At 35.5% G+C, this 24,082-nt stretch overlaps 2 protein-coding genes across 2 annotated transcripts; both read left to right on the forward strand.

Moving 5' to 3' along the window:
- The first annotated feature begins 4,513 nt into the window (after window positions 1–4,513).
- On the forward strand, window positions 4,514–5,452 carry LOC138397083 (olfactory receptor 6C2-like). Its single transcript, XM_069490960.1, has one exon. It carries the CDS (start codon window positions 4,514–4,516, stop codon window positions 5,450–5,452), a length of 939 nt encoding a protein of 312 aa, XP_069347061.1.
- Window positions 5,453–16,810: 11,358 nt separating this feature from the next.
- On the forward strand, window positions 16,811–17,746 carry LOC138397059 (olfactory receptor 6C2-like). Its single transcript, XM_069490931.1, has one exon. The coding sequence runs from the start codon at window positions 16,811–16,813 to the stop codon at window positions 17,744–17,746; it is 936 nt and encodes a 311-aa protein (XP_069347032.1).
- The last annotated feature ends 6,336 nt before the right edge of the window (window positions 17,747–24,082 follow it).

Below are 24,082 nucleotides of genomic sequence, written 5' to 3' on the forward strand. Positions count from 1 at the left end.
ACAAATAAATTTCTAGCTGTTAGAATTGATTTTAAATTCTGATTGAATGCTCCAAAAAAGAATATTACACAGTTTCTCAAAAAGTGATTGTGCACATTTATAATTACTAAGAAAAAGTTTTGTTATATTTTTAAAACACCTGAGTTGCGGGCAAATATATGAAAAATAGATACATTTATACTTGTGAATACATTAAATGATATGAATATATTTACATAGGAAATTTCTGAAAGGGTATAATCTGAAATATTAAGAGCATTTACTACCTTTAAGTTATATTTTTCTTATTTTGATTATAATAATCTATTTTATTTGTAATAAATAGTAATTATTTAAGGTAAAAATATGTTAGAAAAGGTAAAAAGGGCTATTGTATTCTGCTAGCTACTGTAGATGTTATGGAACAAAAGGAAGAGAAGGTAGGCTTGTGCTTTATCATTTTATTTTATTTTGTGTGCATGGCCTATGTTGAATCCTATTATGGCATCTCCTTTTCTCTAAGGAGAATGTTCCCATTGCTCCCACTGCTGCATATTTCAGGATTTTTGCCAAAAGTGTATTCAGAAAAGATTCATTAATGACTTTGGAAGCTAGGTCACCAAGGACTCTTTTATTTATTCACATAGGTCAGGTTTGGCAAATAAAACAAATGCCAATCTTGTGAGTAAAAAATTATCCCTTTTCTGTAAGATGGTCTGAATATCATTTCTTTCCAAACCAGGAGATCTGGTATTCACTAGATCTTTGAACAGTAATTTACTTTCAATTAAGAAAAATGCCTTGGTAATAAAGTATTGGTCAGGTGTTAGCAATGAAAAAATCAGCTAAATCAATGTCAACTGGAGCTGCCTGTGAGGTGAGTATGGGTCCATGAGTAAGAGTCACCAGAAGTCCACACACAACCCTCTGCAAACATATTCTTCATTCTTCTAACCCTCAGGATGCTCAAGGGTAAATAACCAACTGAAACCATTATGGACTGTCCGAAGAGTAAGTATACACTTACTATTTCACTTTCTTTCCTCTTTGAGAGACTTAGATGATGATTTTGTCTTATAAATGGTTTTGATCTGTTTTACTAAAATTAGAGATGTGAATAGTTAATTGAATTGTTGTAAAAAGAAACATGTATTCATGATTTTTGAATTGATTGAAAACATTGATAGGATATATCAATAAAAAGCAGACAATCTAAATATAGCTTAATTGAAGGACTTTTAAAATAAGCCACTGCTAAACATTCACCCTAATTTTGTAGAATAAATACACATATTTATAATTGCTGCAAATTGGACATTGTCTGGAGCTATAATTAGGTTCCCTGCATTAAAAAAAAAAATGTTTAAACATTAAACAGAAATGTCAGACAAAAGATTTAGTAGCAAGGAAATAACTCAAAGTTTCCAGGATTATGTAAGGTGCCAGTACTATTTAATAGATGTCTCTAAATTGATTAAAAAAAAAAAGAGGTAGGTGGGATCTAGATACAATTCTTTCTTACCTCTCAATACGATTAATAAAAAGATTTAATTGCTTGATCTACTGTTAAACTTTTAATTCGTCTATTGTTGCCTGTGTGGTGCTCACAGTCTTGGGAGTATCCCAGCTTTTCCCCAAACCATATGCCAGGATCAGTCCTCCCTCTCTCATGGAGGATATAAATTCTAGTGGATTTACTATGGGAAACGAGCACACAGTTGGAAGACACCATCTCCCACTTCTGGCGGGTGCAGGGGGAAGGAATATTTTAAAGTAATCAAGTGAAACCCTTCACATAGTAAGTTAATTGAGGTTTTTATGAGAATTTTTTAAAATTTATTGATGTCAGAAAAAGCATTCATGGTCTTGAAACAAGCTTTGGAAAGTGAAAGAAGCACCTTAGTAGATGCTAGTGTAGAATAACCACAGAGTAGTGGTGGACCCAAATTTAGAATTTAAAAGTCCTGAATCTCTGGTTTAAGATTTTTGTGATAAGTGTACATAAGATTATAAATGACAACCACAAAAAGCAAGCTATTTATCTGCCAAATCCAGTTGAGAAGTCAGTTATCACTTTTTCACTTTAATGCAGATATTACGTGTATGCTGAGTAGGTAGTCAGGTTATCGTGTACTCTAAGAGCTGCTCAGCACATTTCTCCCACTGAGAGGAAAAGCAAACAAAAACCCCCTATGTTAGAGGCAGGAGTATGGCAAAATTAAGAGGAAGAGAGTATCTTCATGAGTCAGAGCAGTGTCAGAAGCAAGTTCACCTAAGAAGCAACATTTCTTGATCTACATCTGAGGGCAAATATCAAGAATAAAGCTATGTTTCAGACTCTTAAATGTGTGGCTATTACAATAAACAAGATTAAAATCTTGATTCCAACAAAATTTTTATACCCTCCATTATGGACAGGGTGCAACAAAACACATAGGGAGGTAGTTAATGTGGTTTCTGGGATTCAAAAAATGTTTGCTGAATAGTCTAAACATAGAACTGGGGAACAAGTGAATAAAACCCAGTTTTGAGATTGAGATAGAATAAGGAAGAGGGGAAAAACACAAATGATCAGATGAAAATTTTTCCAGACAGATAGTTCATGTAAAATGGCTACCACACTTGTCTCATAGTATGGTGTGTTTTTAGAGGCACTCGCCATGATTCTATTAATAATGCCACCAACCTAACAACTTCCCCATGTTAGATTCAGGGGAGCAGCAAAATTAAGTGCAAATACCTACAATGTCAATAGAGTTTCAAGATAGGGCTACACAAAGAAACAATATAGATGATCTCAATTGTTAATACAGGGCAATAAATGTTGGTTTTTGGTTTCAGTATAGCAAACAAGGAATAGGGCAAGAAGTAATGGTGGTGCAGAAGATGTAGAATTTAATCCTGAACATATTAAATTTGAGCAGAGTGTACAATTTCCAGGTGAAGATGTCTAACAGTCACAGGGATCATATCTAGATATTTTAATCATCAAATTTTAAATGTTAAATTAAAGCCACGAAATTTAATGCAATACCCAGGAAAAACCCATGGAGAAACCGAGAAGAAGAATTATGGATGATGTCTGAGGAATATTATTGTAATAAAGTAGGGGAACAAATTCCTATAAAGGAGAAATCACAAGGGCAAAAAAAAAAAAAAAAACTAGCAGCATGGGTATCAAGCAAGCTACATGTTTGGATATTTTATGAAGAAAAGAGTGACTGACAGGGCCAAATGCAGCCAATAAGTCAAATAAAATGGCTACACTTCATTGAACCTAAAAGAAATCACAAGTAACATTGCCAAGAGCTGCTTCTGTGGATGGAGTGTACAGAAGGCATGCATAAACAGTTCAAGAGTACAGTGTATTGAGGAAGTCAAGAATTAGAAAAAATTATTGCAGATTGTTGGAGTGAAATTGGATTTCTATTTAATAATTATAGTGCTAATAATAACTTGTGTCATGATAACAAAGAGACTGTGTTTCAGCCAGATAAAAACAGACTAAAATCATAAAACAGTAAGAATAATGTTCTTCAGCTGTATACAAAACTTTCCCTCATTTATTAGTGAATTGGTATGTATCAATATACTTTTTCTGTTCATAAATAACATAGATAGTGAATATCAGGCAAAAGCATAAACATTTTGAGAGAGTAATGGGAAAGATCCAGGGGATAATTTTTATGGGGGAAATGAATTTAAGTGTCCTTTATAGATTAATTATATGTTTGGTCATGGCTATGGACTACGTTTTGCACTGTTTTAACAGATGGATCTAGAAATGTCATATCATAACCACCCCCCTGTTTACAATTTATACAGAAAAAAAACTACAAGCAAATAAATGAAACTATGCAAAATTTAAGTTAGTAACAGGGGAAAAAATTACAAAAAAGGACACTCTAATATATTCATGATCTCTTTTTCTTGTTGAGAAATAAATGAATGCTATGGAAAATCTACCTCAAACTGTAAATTAAAAGAGTAGAGTACATTTTTGAAAATATACTGAAAGGAGATATGCTATCCTTATTTGGATGATATTATTGTTGAAATAATTCTTTAAGATGATCAGGATTTTTTTCAAACCACAGGTCACAGCCAATTAGTAACCTATAAGTTAACTTAGTAATAGTTGTATTTGTTTTTAATGATATAAATTAGAATTGAAACCTTAGAGTCCAAAGCTTCTAAGAGCTAGCATTTTTAAATTTTTGCTTCAGATATCTGCAAGTATATATATGTATATATACAAATACACTGGATTACCATGTAAAGTATTTTTTACCATATGTTGTGCTCAAAAATGTTTGAAAGCCAAGGTTTCAAGCCTATTAAATTACTTATATCAAAATATCTGAAGGTATGAATTATTTTAAGATATTCATTATCAAGTGAAATAAAATAAATGGAAAACGCATTTCTTGGCTCGTCTAACCAAAATCCATTGGAAAAAAATTTTCCTACCCTATTATAAGTTCTGATCTCTCTCAGTTTTACATGCAGATTTGGAAGAAGTTGGGACCCAGGTATGAGAAACCACACATCCCTAACCAGATTCATCCTCTTGGGACTGACAGAAGACCCCCAACTGCAAATTCTGATTTTTATATTTCTACTTATCACCTACATGTTAAGTGTAAGTGGAAACCTGACCATCATCATCCTCACCTTAGTGGATTCCCACCTTAAAACTGCCATGTACTTTTTTCTCCAAAATTTCTCTTTCTTAGAACTCTCATTCACCTCTGCCTGTATTCCTAGATTCTTGTACAGTATATCAACAGGTGACAGAGCCATTACCTATAATGCTTGTGCATGCCAATTATTTTTTACATATCTCTTTGGAATAACAGACTTTTTTCTCCTGGCCACCATGTCCTATGATCGATATATAGCCATCTGCAAACCTCTACATTATATGACCATCATGAACCCCAGGGTCTGCAAAAGGCTCATCTTCTGCTGTTGGGTGACCACTTTGTTGATCATGCTTCCACCACTCAGCTTGGGACTAAATCTGGAATTCTGTGACTCTAATGTCATTGACCACTTCGTTTGTGATGCTAACCCTCTCCTGAAGATCTCATGCTCAGACACATGGTTCGTAGAGCAGATAATTATTGTCTGCTGTGTGTTGACCTTTATCATGACTCTTGTGTGTGTGGTTTTGTCCTATGTATATATCATCAGAACTATTCTAAGATTCCCCACTTCCCAGCAAAGGAAAAAGGCCTTTTCTACATGTTCTTCCCATATTATTGTGGTTTCTATCACCTATGGCAGCTGTATCTTTATATATGTCAAACCTTCAGCAAAAGATGAAATGGCCATCAATAAGGGAGTGTCAATACTCACTACTTCCATTTCCCCCATGTTAAACCCATTTATTTACACTCTGAGGAACAAACAAGTCAAACAAGCCTTTAATGATTTAGTCAAAAGATTTATATTGCTCTCAAAGAACTAGGGGAATGTCGAAGTCAGCATGTCTCAGCATATTTTCTTAAGTGTCTATCCCATCTTGTGTCTTTTTGATCTAGGTTGAGTCTTGCATTCTGTACTGGCCCTCCTAAAGGCATCCCTTGCTTCTCCTTATGAATTAACCTCTTTGAGAATGATAATCTTTATTAAGAAAAAATGAGAAAAGTTATTTCATGAAATCTAACCATAACCTCACCCTCAACTTTGCCTTACCAATGCCTAAGAATTGGGGGATTTATCATAAAATATTGATGCAATATTGTATGTCACTTCTCCAAAACAAACCTATACAAATAAAGAGAGAAACATTATTAAAAAAAAATCAATACCATTTTTAAGCAGTAAGAAAGAAAAAAATTTAAATCTCCCAAAATATATTTCAAACAAGGAATACATTTAATATATTTTAAAACAAGTATAAAGATTTGGGATTCTTACTAATGAAGAAACTATAAAATCACCAAGATTTATTTTGTTGAATGGACCAAATCCAATATAAAAGATATAAAATCTCTTACCAAAAGAGACATGAATTAAATTAAAATGAAGATAGTAATACACTGGTAATTCCTGTTAAATAATTAAAACCCTGCATTTAAATTACAAAAAAACAGGGTTAATATGGATATACCAACTGAAATGTTAAATCTCGAAAGTATAGTATTTGAGTTCATCAAACAGATGGTAGCAATCCCAAGGAAACTCATAGGGCTAGAAGTCTGATAAATAAACAACCTGAGGGTGGAGAAAAGAAAAATAGGATATAATATGAACTTAAATATCAAAAAAATGATTTACTTTTTTAACATGAAAATGTTAGCCATTTCAAGAGTCCAAAATAGGCACCCAAAAATATTCCTCAAAAGAAATCTGTGTTTAATTACTTGTTAAATTCTTCACCAATTTCCACTTGTGTGGTCCAGTATATTAAACTTCCTTTGATTCTTTTTCTCTTTCTAAGGCCACTGCTCACACCATGGCTCCTGTGAGCAGGAATGTCCCCCTCAAGTTTTCAACTACCCAACCTCCATCTGTCTTCCATTTTAAGTGGCATTCTCCCAAGGAATCTTTCTCTGACCTCATCCTATTGTTGCACCACCAACACTATTGTCAACCTGGATCAGGCCAACCCATCCACATTCCTGACTCATACTTGTCTGTCCTATCATGCGTGACTTTTACCAGACTGCAATTTTCTGCTGACTTTTTCTTATTCTACTCTAGATAGCAAATAACATGGAGATTGTCTGTCTTATGTGCCAAATTCTAGCATGCTTTATGCCTAGCACCTGGATAAATATTAGTTACATAATAATCTCCCAACATGATGATTTTATACTCCTGACAATGCAAAGATGCAAAGTGAAAATTTTTTTATATTTATTTTTTTTATTTCAAAACATTAATTAAGGGGGTACAAGTGGCTTTTTTCCACATGGATATCTTGTACAATGCTATATCAAGGCTTTTGGTGTGCCAATCACCAAAATAGTGTTTACTGTACCCAATGGTAAGTTTTTATCCTATACCACCATCTCACCTTCCCCCCAGAAAAGTATTTTTATGTGAATGTAAAAAATACAAAAGTAACATTTGACATTGATCTATGAACAAAAGATAAAAAAGGATATGACTAAAATTAGCTTTCCTGTTCAAATGTATATTTTTAAATTTCTGAGTGAAATAGAATGACAGTCAAATTTATTGAGAATTTACAACACCAATAAACCTGAAAATAATCCTACAGGTTATTTTTATAGTCATAATGTACATGTGGAGAAATCAAGTATAGAAGAACGAACTATTTCTAATAAGTGATATAACTAGGACTCAAAACTAGTTTTACTGAATTTAAAAGGATCTGGTTTTCTAGTACATGTAACTGCTTCTCCAGAAGCATCAAGATGACTTCAAGAAACACACAAAAAATGTCCCAGTACTGAAATAAAGCAAGATTTGTACCATAAACAATGTACAAAGATAAAAGTGAATGTAACACATTTACACATTTTTACATTATGAACACATGGTTAATAATAAATGTTATAATTATTAATAGATTATACACTATAAAAGTTATTACATTAAAGTTTTTAGATAAGATTACCAATATATAGAAATAAAGAGCAGTAAAAATGGAAAAATATGTGAAAAAAGAGAAGAGGAATACAGGGCCTATAATCTGAAATCTTCAATCCCATTGAGAAAAGTCTGACTCCAGATGTTTTTCTTGGTGCTAATCCTCTGTTCTCCTGTGCCACAGCCTTCTAATGTGAGTCCACAAAGACACTAGAGAGTTTGAATGAATTCCTCAGAATCTTAGAGTGCTTAAGAGAAAGGTTCTCTAAATTCAATCTCCACATTAGGACCAAAAATGTGTAGTGGCCTTCCAAATTTCAGCTAGACAAAAACATTTAGCCAGGTATCCTCACCTAATGGTTATGACTTCACAGAACTTCAGAGTTCTAAAATATTGAGCTTCTCTGACTCTTTGATTCTGCCATAACTTAGTCTACTAATCCATCATCTTAATTCCGTATGTAAATTATGCTGATAATATTGGCCTTCTAAACCATAACATGGCTGCTAATTAGTATTCATTAATCACATACTTCCTCAATATGAGTTCCAAACAAATTGAGAAAGAGTCAGGGAAATGAGATGAGTATAATAGTTGTTTCATTCATGATAAATGTAGATTGAAGAATGCAACTAAAATGAGAGGGTTTTCTTAAACTGACCTGGCTTATCTGCCAAGTTAGAGTAGAACATTTCTAAAATTGTAAGGTGAAGACATTCTACCCTAGTGAGCTAACTCCCTGGTAAATGGAGGGAAGAGGGCAATGTGCTTACCTACTAATAGCCAACCATGAGCAGTGATTTTATCCCAATTTCAATAAGCAGATAAATTTGAAATTTAAATAGAAAATTAGCTAGTAATCTAGGTTTTCAAATCATTCCTGAATAGAAATTTTTGAACATATACAAAAGAAGACAAAATAGAATAATTAACAGACATGTACCTATCATCCAGCTTCTCTAATTATCAATGTATTAAAATTATTATTCTCTGTCACCCATGAGCTAATATTTTTTGGCTAGCATTTCACCTTATAGCATTCTACTCATAAATTCATTTTATTTCAACCATACATTTATCAGTAGCCATATTTAACTGATAAGAAAATTTTCTTTTTGCCTGTCATGCCATTATCCCACATAACAAAATTATCAATAAATCTTAACAGATTCTCATATTCAGTGTGTATTCAAGTTTCCCTGGTTCACTCAAAGATGTTTTGGTTTTTGTTTTGTATTGTTTTTTTCACAGTTAATGTGTTTGAATCAAAATCTAAACAAAATCCAAGCAAAGATCACATTTGGTTATTATGTCACTTAAAACTTTTTTTAATTCCCTAGCAGTTCTTTCTATTTATTTATTTATTCATGTATATATTTATTTTTCATTGCATGATGGAAAAACTAGGTCATTTGCAGGGTACAATATCCTAGATTATTTAATTGGTTGCCTCCTTATAGTATCAGTTAACTTGTTTCTCTGTGAGCCAGTCTCTTTTCACATGTAAATTAGATGTACTTCTTCATTAGATTTGCTTTCATTTTTTAGGAAAAAATAATTGATAGATGAAGCTATATGTTTCCTATTGCATCACATGAGCTCAATATCATTCACAATAACTATAAAAAAAATACTTAGGGATATACTTAACCAAGGAGGTGAAAGATCTCCTCAAGAACAGCAAAACTCTGAGGAAAAAAATTGCAGAGGTTACAAACAAATGGAAAAATATATCATACTCATGGATAGCTGGAATCAATATTGTTTAAATGTCTATACTACCCAAAGTGATGTGCAAGTTCAATGCAATCCCCATAAAGTTACCAAAGTCATACTGCACAGATCTAGAAAAAATAATTCTATGCTTTGTTTGGAGCCAGAAAAGAGCCTGAATAGCCAAAGCAATCGTAAGCAAAAAAAAAAAAAAAAAATTTGGAGGCATCACATTACCAGATTTCATACTATACTACAATGCTATAGTAACCTAAACAGCATGATACTGGTACAAAAATAGAGACATAGATCAATGGAACAGAACAGAGAACCCAGACATAAACCCATTTACCTACAACCAACTGATCTTTGACAAAGCAGACAAAAATGTACACTGGGACAAAGAAACCCTACTCAATAAATGGTGCTGGGAAAATTGGGTAGCCACATACAGAAGAATGAAACAGGACCCCTAGCTCTCACCACTCACAAAGATTATTATAATTCAAGGTGGATAAAAGACTTAAATCTAAGGCATGAAACCATAAGAATTCTAGAGAAAAATGTAAGGAAAACTCTTTTAGATACCAGCCTAGGCAAAGAATTTATAAAAAGTTCCCAGTGGCAATCATGGCAACAAAAAAACTAATAAACGGGATTTGATTAAACTAAAAAGCTTCTGCACAGCTAAAGAAACAATCAACAGAGCAAATAGACAACCTACAGAATGGGAGAAAATATCTGTAAGCTACACATCCAATAAAAGGCTAATAACCAGAATTTACAAAGCACTCAAGCAAATCAGCAAAAAAAAAAACCAAACAACCCTATTAAAAAGTGGGCAAAAGACATGAACAGTTGCTTCTCAAAAGAAGAAAGACAAATGGCCAGGAAACATGAAAAAATATTCAACATTACTAATTATCAGGGAAATGCAAATTAAAACCCCAATGAGATATCACCTTACTTCTGTTTGAATGGCTTTTATTGAAATGTCCAAAAGCAATAGATGCTGGCATGGATGCAGCAAGAATGCTTATACAGTCTTGGTGGGACTGCAAATTAGTACAACTTCTATGGGAAACAGTATGGAGATTCCTCAAAGAACTAAAAGTAGGCCTACTATTCGATCCAGCAACTCCACTACTGGATATTTACCAAAAGGAAAGGAAGTCTTTTATCAAAAAGACACCTGCACTTGAATTGTTATTGCAGCACAATTCACAATGGCAAAGATGTGGGATCAACCTAAGTGTCCATCAATTCATGAGATTAATAAAATGTGGTAAAATTACTCCTGGACACCATGGACTACTCAGCCATACAGAAAAATGAATTAATACCTTTTGCAACAATCTAGATGGAACTGGAGACCATTATCCTAAGTGAAGTATCCCAAGAATGAAAAAACAAACACTACATGTATTCACTATTAAATCAGAACAGATGAGCACACAAGTGCACAGAGGGAAGTAATACTCAGTGGAAAGCAACCGGGGGGAGGGGGAGAAGGGAAGAGGAATAAACCAATCTAATAGGTACCATGAACACAATTTGGGTGATGGGCACACCTATAGCCAGGACTCAAGCATTACAAACTTGATCTATATAACCTAAAATATTTGTACCCCTTAATATTTTTACATTTAAAAAATATATGTATATGGAAGTGCAATGATCCAAGACTATAAAAAACTCTTGAAAAAATGATATTGGCAAAAGTCTAGAAAAATAGATCAATAGGATAGAATAGGAAGTGCAAAAACAAGCCCATGTGAATGTGCCTCTGCCTCAGTTTCTCCAAGCCTGTCTGTCTCTGCATCCTTGTTTCCCCTGGTGTCTCTTTCCCTACCTCAACTGTATTTCCTCCTGCCCAATAGGAACATCAGCACTGATGCTGTTGGGGGCCTGTCCTCTTCTCTTAATAACCTCACATCTCTAAAGGATCTGGAGGTAATTCCACAATGAGCCTGATCATCATGATGCTATTAAGATGTATAAAATATATCTTGGAAGAGGAAAGGGTCTGCCAGCCGGCACAGGGCAGCTGCACGGGCATTTGATTCTCTGGCTCCAGCTCAGACTTCCCAGTTCCCAACCAGTAAGTTTTACGAAAAGCTAGAACTGTTGATCATTGTGGAAGTATAGGGGTGATTTCTGGACTTATGATCAAATGCTGGGTACCAAGCACATTTCATGTAGGGAGAATTGCCCCCCTTGAGTGTCAATGATCCCTGCATGTTTTGCATATAAAATAACAGTGATTAATTAATATATGAATACTAATTTGTTCTACCTTAATAGACCCAGTGAATGAACTATATGATTAGTACAACAAAAGAAAGAAACATTAATTATCCTAATCAATGAAATAAAACATTTTAAGAGCTAATAATCAGGCCAGGCACGATGGCTCACACCTGTAATCCTAGCACTCTGAGAGGCCGAGGTGGACGGATCGTTTGAGTTCAGGAGTTTGAGACCAGCCTGAGTAAGAGCGAGACCCCATCTCTACTAAAAATAGAAAGAAACTAGCTGGACAACTAAAAATATATAGAAAAAATTAGCTGGGCATGGTAGCTCATGCCTGTAGTCCCAGCTACTTGGGAGGCTGAGGAAGAAGGATCACTTGAGCCCAGGAGTTGGAGGTTGCTGTGAGCTAGGCTGATGCCACGGCACTCTAGCCTGGGCAACAGAGTAAGATTCTGTCTCAAAAAAAAAAAAAAAGAACTAATAATCAGATATCTAGGAAGGACTGACTTGAGTAAGATATATGAGTGTGTTCTGTAACACAGAAATCATCAGATGATCCCCAGAATTTCCTCAACTAGTTTTCTCCTAAATTTAAACAAAGAAAGCCATAGACAATATAAAGATAACATTATGAGAAACAGATTGTCATTTTATCCTCTAACTGTTTTTTGCTGTAATTGATGCTATTATTGTTGTTTCTTCTCCCTGTGGACACTGTCCCACAGGTACTGGTTAATTTTTTCCCTTTTTTTTTTTTATTCATTAGTGATTTGCATAGGGTCACCAAAGATATTTTTATTTTTTCACTCAATTGTTCCCTGTCCACCTAAGCACATAAAACCAATAAAATATGTGTCATTTCTATTAATGAAAAATTCATATAGAGAAGCCCATTTCTTTGTGCAGAAGGGCCAGGCTGTCTTAACTTCCAAAGCTAGGAAGAGTTGCTAGCATTCATTTGCCATTTTCCATTCTCTCAGCCACAGAATTTAGGGAAATATTATTTAGTAGTTTAATGAGAGAGAGGAACTCTCATCAGATTTCATTTTAGACTTGGTGATAGTAAGAGGAAAGGATGTTATTCTTTATGCCATTGTAACCCATGGTCATCTTGCATTTGCAGGCACTCTTACCTGGAAAGACATATAGGACTCAACAGTACGACAAAGTTAACTCAAAATTATAACCACTAGCATCTAGTGTTTTTCAGACACAAGAAGGAAAAAAAGTCATGGGGAACCACTAGAACCACCAGAACCACCAGAAAGTAAGTGTGAAATGTTTGTCATATATATCCCTGAAGGTTTGAGAACTGGAACTGTGAAAGTTGTCGAAAGCAGTTCCTAGGTAAAGGCAATGAATTTAAATAGTTCTGCTAGAAAATATGAGCCCAGGAATTACCTTCATGTTCAAGGAAGATTTGAAAAGTTATCTCTGAATTGTCCGTTTGTTTTATATAACACAACAATGAATCTGAACATAACTCTTGAATACTGCTCTTGGAAGAGATCAGAATTAAAGATAAGACCAACTATGTAAACAACTGGAGGGTGCAGTCACTGCCATGGTGTAATGAGGGGCCAAAACAGGATGTCAAAAAATATTTCTGTTTTTTTCATTGACTCTTAGAACATGAGGGTTAGAAATAACTTCAGATGGGCCACCACTCATTTTAAACACTCTGCTAAATGGTTATTCAACATATCCTTGAACTTTTCCAGTCCATCCTTTGGTCTACCTCAGTCCTAAAAGAATCCATAATAATTAATGTTAATTAGGTTAGACTGCATTCTAAGATGTGAAGCCTCTGATGTTACAACTGTTTTTTATTTGTACATTTATTCAAATAATTCATATAACAATGTAAAGTAAGTACATGTTTGTTATTAATTGAAAATATTGTGTAGTCAGAGAATACAATGGTGATGATTTTGTAGTGAAATGACCATATGGAATAAAGGGGTGTACCTCACTCATAATAAACACACCAATGGAACAATTAAGTATCAGGGTTATCTTATTAGTAAAAAACATTAAAAATATACCCCAAAATAATAATACCCAAATTCCCAGCACTTTGGGAAACAGAGATTTCCACTTACAAATGATGGAAGTATACACAGGGACACATTTTATAAAGAACTAGTTTGGCCATAAGTATCAGAAGCCCTTGATTTTATATTTCTTTGACCAGTTCTTAAGTGTGAAATTAACCTGATGGGTACAAAAAGATTTTTATACAAGAATGCCCACTAAAAGATTATTATATAACAAATGTAGTCAACCTTTATGTTCAATATTAGAACTATTAATTCTATAATTTCATCCTTTATATGAAGAGAGGTGATAAGCAAGTTAAATTATGTTTTTGAAGAATATTTAATAACATGAGGAAATATCTCATAAGTGCCTTAAAAAATTGAATGAATAAAGTGAGGTGAGGAAAACATCAATTATTATTTACAACATAATATTAATTTTATAAATGTAAATAACTACATTACATAATCATACATGTACCAACAGGTTGTAAATAAATACAAGATATTGATAATGATAGACTGTGTAATATTATTGTAGATTTTTCTTTCTTTCTTAGTTTTATATTGGCTCTAAATGAATATGGTAAATAAATATTTCTCATTGTACTATGGAATATTAAAGTAATGTTATTTTCTTTAAACAGAAAAAGGATAAATAGTAGCTCTCCATAATTTAAAATTATCCTTGATAGCAGGAGTGAGACAGTCATAGCCTAAAACTTCAGTGTATTCATTTAAACAATGATGTGAAGTTATTTAAAAATTTTATTTCAACTATTTCCTCCAAATTAAGGACACAAGATTACATATTTTTGTATGTAATGGCATACCATTCAGTGATATTAATTGGGGATTAGTGTATTGGCCAGTGTGAAAACACTGGGTTACAAAGGAAGAAAGAGCTGAAGACACAAAGTGGGAAGATGTGTGGTTCTCAGGAAACTCTCACATCTTAGTTTAGGGAAGCAATCTCTCTGCATGAGCATACATCACCTAAAGGCTGCCAACATGTAGGCGAACCACATATCTCATAAGCCTAGATCAGCAGTCTTTTCCCATGAAGATGTCTATAAACTCTGTCACACAGTGGAAACTCTCCCCAGTAGAAAATAAATGATGACTTCCCTAAGCACAGAGGGAAACAATGCTTAGGGTATTTTGTGGGTAATATCTTAAGGCATCAGGCTGGGCTCTGTGGCTCACGCCTGTAAACCTAGCAGTCTGGGAGGCCAAGGCGGGTGGATCGTTGGAGCTCATGAGTTCCAGACCAGCCTGAGCAAGAGCGAGACCCCATCTCTACTAAAAGTAGAAAAAAATTAGCTGGACAACTAAAAATATATAGAAAAAATTAGCCTGGCATGGTGGCGCATGCCTGTAGTCGCAGCTATTTGGGAGGCTGAGGCAGAAGGATTGCTTGAGCCCAGGAGTTTGAGGTTGCTGTGAGCCAGGTTGAAGCCATGGCACTCTAGCAACCCAGGCAACAAAGTAAGGCTCTGTCTCAAAAAAAAAAAAAAAAAAAATCTTAAGGCATCATATAAAAACCATTCATATTACAAAATAACTGGTAATTCAGGGAGAGATTTCATTCTTGTCATTTGTTAAAGAAACCCAGATGTTTTGTAAATACTATTTGTGGCTATGAAACATTTGAAAAGCTAATATTTTATTAATAATTAATTAGTGATTATTAGAATTGACTAAGGGTATGCAATTGCCCAAATACCTAAAATTAAAGCTTTCTTGGAAATGCTAAAGCTTTCGATCCAATTTGACCTGGGTCAAATCCCAGCTCTTATGCTTCTTAGAAGTCCAATATTGCCCTTATAATTGGGAAGGGTGAGAAAATAGGTAGAAAATGTGAGAAATGAGAGAGTACTCAAGGGCTTCCTGGAAGGTGGTGAAAAGATGGCTTCTTTGATATAAGCTCCAGAAAAAAATCAAGACAGAGAGGCAGTCTTATAAGGCAACTCATGAGGAGAGATTGTGATTTCTTGGCTTTTTAGAATATTGACACCTAATACACAAGTTTTCTTTATTCTTCATGTCATACTTAATCCTTATTAACTATTTCTGAAATGCCTGATAGTAACTGTTCATTGGTGAAATAAACACAGAGTCTGAGTCCATCCTTGGGCAGAAAGGCAGAGAGATGCCCTGAAGTAACGCAACGAGGCAGCAATGACATTCCCAAGAGAAAGATGAGTCTTTGGAGAAAGAATAATGGCAAAGAGGTCAGCTCTTTCCCCAAGTGATATTCTGCTTCCTCTTCTCATCTTGGAGGGTATAGATTTTATATTATTCATGGAGCTGGCAGGTAGCCTTGGAAGGCATTTGGGAGCTGAAATATTTATGCATAAACTAGAAAACCCCAATAAGGATTATGGAAGCCTAAAGACAGAATTCTGTTCTTTGGAGAAGATCTTCAGAACTTCCCATTTGTCTGTCCCATTTCTGGGAAGGCATGGGAACATTAAGCATAAGACAGATATTGAACCAGGAATTTAGGAGAGGAAACAAAGCAGAGACTGTTCAAACGCATACATAGAAGAGACACGGATATTTCGGTTTATTATCATAAACTGGAAGGGAACAAAGAAAAAATTCTAGAGAAGTATGGACTCAAGAAATTTCATGGTAACTCTGGGATACTGCTCCCAGGTCAGCCAAATAATAATGGACACTTTAGGATGTAGGGGAGATTAAAGCAATATTTGAAGGGGAAAACGGTTGCAAAGTCTGGGAAATGGTACAGGTAAGCCATTGGTGGTATTATATTATGAGTCTATGAGAATGATTTGTTGACATGCTGTCCCAAAATTTGGAGAAATAAAATTTTTATACATATATTTTTCCCATTAATCAACACTTATGGATCCCCTACTCTACACTGAAGACTGGGGATACCCTCAAATTAGGGATGGCTGCCCTAATTTCAACAGACTGTGAGATCTTCGTGGTACTTTCTGTCTGCTCTAAAATTGATCCTTCACTGGACTGGAAATGGAATTTCAAATGAATATTTTCCATAAACCACATTTTTAAGACCTGGGTAAATCAGAGTCCAGGGAAATGAAGCATGATGCAATTACTTCTACATCAGCATTATTGAAAATCAACCGAAATGAAAAATATGCTTCTACTGGCCTTCTTGCATTTTCTCTACATGGTATATTGAAATATTATCTTTATATTCTATTCATCAGATTCAAAGTTCATGATTTATTAACACAAGCTCATTATATATCTGAAGACAGTGATGAAAAATCATTCTGGAATAACAACATTCATCCTGCTAGGATTAACAGATGACCCACAACTACAGGTTTTTCTTTCAATATTTCTATTTCTCACCTACATTCTCACTGTTGTTGGAAATCTAATCATTATCCTCCTCACGCTGGTGGACTATCACCTTAAAACACCCATGTACTTTTTCCTTCGAAATTTCTCCGTCTTAGAAATAATATTTACAACTGTCTGTGTTCCTAGATTTCTATACAGCATGACAACTGGGGACAAAAGTGTTACTTATAATGCTTGTGCCATTCAATTATTTTTTGTCATCCTCATCGGAGCAACAGAATTTTTTCTTCTCACAGCCATGTCCTATGACCGCTACGTGGCCATCTGCAAGCCCCTGCACTACACCACCATCATGAATGAAAGGGTATGCATCACTCTTGTCCTTTGCTGTTGGCTGATTGGGTTAATTGTCATACTCCCACCACTTAGCCTAGGAGTTCAGCTAGATTTCTGTAATTCCAATCTCATTGACCATTTTGGCTGTGATGCATCGCCTCTTCTCAAGATTGCATGCTCAGACACTCAATTTGTAGAACAACTTGTTTTAATCATGGCTGTGCTGACCCTCATATTCACACTTGTCTGTGTAATTGTGTCCTACACATACATCATCAAAACTATTTTAAGACTCCCTTCTGCTCAGCAAAGAAAAAAGGCTTTCTCCACCTGTTCTTCCCACATGATTGTAGTTTCTATCACCTATGGAAGTTGCATCTTCATCTATATCAAACCAGCTAAGGAAGGAGTGGCCATTAATAAGGTGGTCTCATTGCTCAACACCTCAGTTATCCCGCTGATGAACCCTTTTATTTATACTCTCCGGAATAAGCAAGTCAAACAAGCCTTCAAGGACTCAGTGAAAAATATTATATTTCTTTCAAAGAATTAAGAGACTGAAAATATTTTTCAAATTAAAAATATATATGTACAAATATTTCTTTTTTTACTATGTGTTCTAAAGGCAGCAACAAAAATTTGAGTTCTGTATTTGTTCATTCATTTCTTTAAATTGATAGCTTTTCAAGGGGAAAAAAATCATTTCAGAATTCCTTCCCAGTCTAGCATCTCCTATCCCAAGAAGAATAAGTAGAGATCATTTATGTCTCATTTTCTTGTAATACAAACTATCTTGCTATGGGGACTGTGTAAAGCAGAATTCAAAGCTTCAGTTTTCTCCATAGTCATTAAGAGAGAGGAGTAAATAGACTAAAGTGGAACTATTTCATCACACTAATTTTTATTAAAGTGGAATTAAAACTCTTCTCTAAATGAAGTGAATAAGGATTGTGCCTTCTTAACATATCTTTTCCAACTCAGAATATTAATAGACCAAAGAAATAGATGAACAAGCCTAAAAACCGTAAGACCTAAATTTATATTCTTAGCTTTCTTACATAAGTCATTCACAGCAACAGTTTTGTTGATCTTACTTAAATATTTTCTAGATATCAATGCCTTTGGCAATGAAATATCTTCATAATCAGAAAGAAAAAAACAATCTAATGAGTACTTGAACAACTATTTCTAAAATACCCACAGGTATCTTGGGATTTCCATGCTAATATATCAAGCTCTGGGCTCAAAGGTCAGTCCTTTTCTTTTTCTACAAAGTTGTGATGTAGTTTAGCAGAATATAAAATAATAATAATTTTATCATTACATAATATATTTATAATATAGTATATAATCATTATAATGACATTGTATTATATTATAATTATGTAATTATTATAATATAATATTAATTATATTTTATAACAATATAAAATAAATTTCTCTAACAGCCCAGATGTCCATTTCCTCCATTGTGAATCAAGGATATTAGGGATAGGAGCAATGTGAAAGGGATTGTGGTTTATTTAGTGTCAATTCATACAGACTGACAATTGATACTCAAAATAATGAGTCAAGGTATCATAATAGAACTTTAGTTCCAGTGTCACTAAGGCAGTGTCCCAGGATTGCATACTTTCCTTATGAAGTAGTTACTTAAAGAAAATGAGTTATTCAACGGAAAGAAAAAGATTTATATTCTCACAATCTTCGCCAATCTCTCTTCTCAGATTCAATAGATATGGATATATCTGTGTAATTTAGATATTTTTATAATATCTCATACCCATTTGTCTCAAATTTGAACCCATTTAGTCAAGGTCTAGTCTTGGGAATTTCAACATTTTCTGTATATTGGCTGCATTCGGTACTTTATGGTCCAACCTAGTGCCACAGACATTTCATAGGAATTTTAGATCAGTGTTTCAAAATTTGAGAATTGCTCAGGAATCTTGTTAAAATTCAGATTCTTATCAGTTGGGCTGGGATGGAATTTGAAACTCTACATTCCTAATAAGTTCCCTGGTAATATTGATGCAACTGGTCCAATGACCCACAGTTTGAGTAGAAAGGCTTTAAGATAATGACAGAAAATTTCAGTTATGTTGTAGGTATTCAAATAATCAGTTTTCTTCTCCACATTACGTAAAGATTCCTGTGTCTAAGAATGCCTGGAAGCAAACTTGGAAATGTATTAGTCACATAAAATTTAGTCATGTATCCTAGATATCACCAACACAGTTTTCTATGTGTAGCTTGCACCTTTTTCTTCCTTTCCACGTGTCACATAACTCACAAGAGGAAACCTTACTAAGAAGTAAAACACAGGGTATGGGATCCCAATATATGTTGATATGGCTACTACCTATCCCAATTTATTTTATACACCTTCATCCTCATTAAATAAATCATTACCCATTATGTTTACTCAGTTTGAAAAAAATCCCTGTTCATTACACAATACCCAAATCCAAAGCTTTAGTGACCAACTTTAACCTCAGTATTCCCAGAAATATTGACTCATCGCAGTTCTCCCTTAATTATGAACTTCTGAGGAACGTCTGACCTGTACCATTCTGATCTGGATATCAGGGGATTTGTTATATAAAATTTTTTATTATCAAAAAGAAGAAACAGACCAAGGAGTACTAGAAATCAACCACAGGCATATTCTAAATTTGGAGATCAATAGACAAAGTTGTAACATCACAAAGTAAAAACACAAGCGTTTGTCTTATTATATCAGATACAATTTCAAATCATCTAAGAACAATCATACTCCCTGGTGAATGAGAAGTTTTAGAGTTGTAAACAAAGTAAAATAACTCATTTTTTAAATTATACTATGGAAAAGAAACTTACAGGTTCATTTTCGCTTGTTAGTGCCAATTATGAAGGTTAATTCATTAATATGAACTATGCTCAGTCATTATTTTATTCCATTAATTTATTCAGCAAATACTTGCTGAAAAATTTGAGCTTTAGAAAGGTGGAAGTAAATGGGGACGTAGAAATCCAGGGCCAAAGTAAGAGAATCTGAGAAAGAGACACTAAACCACCCTTGGCTCTATCCCTGCCCATTTAGCTCATCATCCCATTGGGAAAGGACAGGGAGAGCAAGAGAAAGAGGTTAACTGATTACCCACAGAATGGATAGTCTGATCCACCCAATTTTCAGTTTCTTTCTCTTCTGAAATGGCTTTTTAACAAGTATTTACGTGGAGCACAAATATATTTACAATGCCATGTCCATTGTGAAGGATCTAATCACATACCTCTTAGTTATCAATTGTGTTTCTTATAAGGTTCAGAATATACTGTCAAGCCATTAGCCATTAATCATGAATTAGTAGAGATCCATACTTTTGGCCATCTCTCCTTCCAGGCAAAATGACCAATGAGATACATAGCTCAGTTCTTCCCATTGGTAAGATTACCTTTTATTGTATTCTTTTAGGACCATCTCTGCAGCTGCTGACATTCAGGTATTACCAATGTATTAATATCATCCAAAAGCATCAGTGGAAAATGCCTGAATTTATTATTCATTAGTCAACTGGTAATAAGAATCAACCCATGAAGCCAAATGTGTGGGCTGAAACACAGAAGACAATGTAGCAAGAATAGAAGAAATGTGAATCTGAGTAACTTGCTTGCGCAACTTACTTTTGCCTTAAGAACTGTCTCAAGCAAGACCAATCGTATATTCACCCAACCTTATGGCTTGATGGGCCAGAAAACCCCCCAGTTGCTCAGATTGCATGGTAACTTGGTGGTTCCTGGTAAAGCATTCAGTCTCTATTAGGACTCTGCCTCTAAAATCTTTCTCAAAAGAATCATTTTTTTTTTATTTCTTTAAGCATTTATTTTTTTTTTATTTCAGCTCATTATGGGGGTACAAAAGTTCAGGTTATATATATTGCCCATGTCTCCCCATCCCCCCAAGTCTAAGCTTCAAGCATGTCCATTCCGCAGACAGTGCACATCGCACTCATCATGTAGGTATGCACCCATCCCCTCCCCTCACCCCATCCCCGCCCCACCCCTCTCACCCCACCCCACCCCACCCCCCCTCCCGTCAGAACTTCAAGATGATGATGGCACAGTTTGCTCCAAAATCCTAAAGGTTCACATCACGATTCATCCTCAGGGGCCTGCCAAATCCTGTTTACATCATCTTTATTTGACAAGACATTTCAAGTGACATTGGATCACTCAGGGATATATGATCTAAATGGCAAAGAATCAGGGCTGCTCTGACATGACCCACAGTTTTTATATCGTTCTGGGAAATGCTCAAAACTGGAAGCCCTTTGGTTATTCAGTAAATGTGTCAGAATAACACATTTAAGTGAGCCATATCTTGCTTGCTTCCAAATTCCAAAAGGACATAGATCAACAATTTTGTCAGCAGTATAGGAGAAATATTTTTGACACATCCCATACCACTGGACCTCTAGACATCTCATTAAGGGCAGAGCTGCAACAAAAGGGGCCAAAGCTTAGACTGGTCCACCTCAGGATCTGCTGTTGGACAGCTGCTGGAGAGCTTGTCACCTTGGCTCAGACAGATCCTTTGTGTCTCCCATCAGATCCCTCACAGAGGGAGTAGTTCCCCAACTGCAGCAGTAAGGGCCAGAGGTGAAACTGAGCCCCTTCATGACCTTCTGTAGGATGCAGACTGGAAAGCCTGGTCTTATTGGCTCAGAGAGCTGTTCATCTCCCATCAGGTCCCTGCACAGATGGGATAGTTTCCCAACTGCAGAAGAAGGGGCCAATGTTGAGATTGGGTCCCCTTGGGATCTGCTGCAGGATGGAGGCTGGAAAGCCCATCAAAAAGGCTTACACTCCTGGGCTATGAAATATGGGCAAATCTCCCTCTGGGTCCTTGTACAAGCAGTTCTGAGCTAGGGCCTTGGCTAAGAGGAGCTGGAGCTGATCCAGAGGGCAACTTTCAGGTTCACTGCTGAGACCCATGTCAGCAGGCAGATGAGCCTCTCTTCTGAGGCCCTAGTATGCACAATTCCTCCTGGACCCATTGGTGGATGGTTTTGGTTGCAGGCACAAAGACAAATAGAGATGTAACCAAGCCCTTTGGAAAGTAAGTTGTTTCCAGCCTTGAACCCAGGAGCACAATCAGCAGATCAGCCACTAGGTACCAGTCTGCACTCCCAAAATGACCCTCCTAGATCTTGGCTTCCACTTGGGTTTCACAGCCTCCTACCAGAATCCAGAATCTCCTGCAGAGATAGTTTGTCTGTGGATGGGTGCAGAAATTTTGTTGTGGGGAGATATGAATAGTTTACCTCCTATTCTGCTATCTTGCTAATGTTGCTTCTTGACAGCATACTGTTTAACAAAAACAATGCAAGCCAGAGACTATAGAACAACATCTTAAGAGAAAAAAATGGCAACCTAGAATTCTATAACCAGCAAAAATACTTTTCAAATTTAAAGGTTAAAGACTTCAAAAATAGAAAATTTAAAAAACTCTAGGCCGGGCGCGGTGGCTCACGCCTGTAATCCTAGCACTCTGGGAGGCCGAGGTGGGCGGATCGTTTGAGCTCAGGAGTTCGAGACCAGCCTGAGCAAGAGCGAGACCCCACCTCTACTAAAAATAGAAAGAAATTATATGGACAGCTAAAAATATATATAGAAAAAATTAGCCGGGCATGGTGGTGCATGCCTGTAGTCCCAGCTACTCGGGAGGCTGAGACAGGAGGATCGCTTGAGCTCAGGAGTTTGAGGTTGCTGTGAGCTAGGCTGACGCCACGGCACTCACTCTAGCCTGGGCAACAGAGTGAGACTCTGTCTCAAAAAAAAAAAAAAAAAAAACTCTAAAAGAATTCATCATCAGCAGACCTGCTCCACAAGAAATGTCCCTCAGATAGAAATCACAACCAGGGGGTTTTCCAGATATAACATCATATCATCAGCAAAAAGTGAGAGTTTGATCTCTTCCTTCCCTATTTGGACTCCCTTGATTTTGCTCTCTTGCCTGATAGCTCTCGCAAGGACTTCCAATACTATGTTGAAAAGTAATGGAGACAATGGGCAGCCCTGTCTGGTTCCAGTTCTAAGTGGGAGTGCTTTCAGTTTTTCCCCATTCAGTATGATGTTGGCTGTGGGTTTGTCATATATGGCTTGTATCATTTTTAGGTAGGTTCCATCAATGCCTATTTTGTTAAGCGTTTTTATCATAAAAGGGTGTTGAATTTTGTCAAATGCTTTTTCTGCATCTAATGAGAGTATCATATGATTTTTGTTTTTGCTTCTATTTATGTGGTGAATTACATTTATAGATTTACGTATGTTGAACCACCCCTGCATCTCGGGGATGAAGCCCACTTGGTCGTGGTGGATTACTTTTTTGATAAGTACTTGGATTCGATTTGCTAGTATTTTATTGAAAATTTTTGCATCTATATTCATGAGGGAAATTGGTCTGTAGTTCTCTATTTTTGTTGAGTCCTTTCCAGGCTTTGGTATTAATGTTATATTGGCTTGGTAGAACGTGTTGGGGAGAACTCCATCCTTCTCAATATTGGAGAATAGTTTATGTAGAATGGGCACCAGTTCTTCTTTGTATGTATGGTAAAATTCAGGTGTGAACCCATCTGGACCAGGGCTTTTCTTTTTGGGAAGGTTTTTTATTGCTGTTTCGATTTCAGTTCTTGATATTGGTCTGTTCAGGTACTCTATTTCTTCCTGGTTGAGCCTGGGAAGACTATGTGTCTCTAAAAATTTGTCCATTTCCTCCACGTTCTCCAGTTTGTGTGCATAAAGATTTTTGTAGAATTCATAGATGATATCTTGTATCTCTGTAGCATCGGTTGTGATTTCTCCTTTCATATTCCTAATGGAGGTTATTAGAGATTTTACTTTTGTGCTC

This window comes from Eulemur rufifrons, chromosome 16, assembly GCF_041146395.1.
Source record: "Eulemur rufifrons isolate Redbay chromosome 16, OSU_ERuf_1, whole genome shotgun sequence".
NCBI lineage: Eukaryota > Metazoa > Chordata > Mammalia > Primates > Lemuridae > Eulemur > Eulemur rufifrons.

Coding starts and splice junctions, on each gene's coding strand:
- LOC138397059 (XM_069490931.1), top strand. CDS start 16,811: ATGAAAAATCATTCTGGAATAACAACATTCATCCTGCTAGGATTAACA.
- LOC138397083 (XM_069490960.1), top strand. CDS start 4,514: ATGAGAAACCACACATCCCTAACCAGATTCATCCTCTTGGGACTGACA.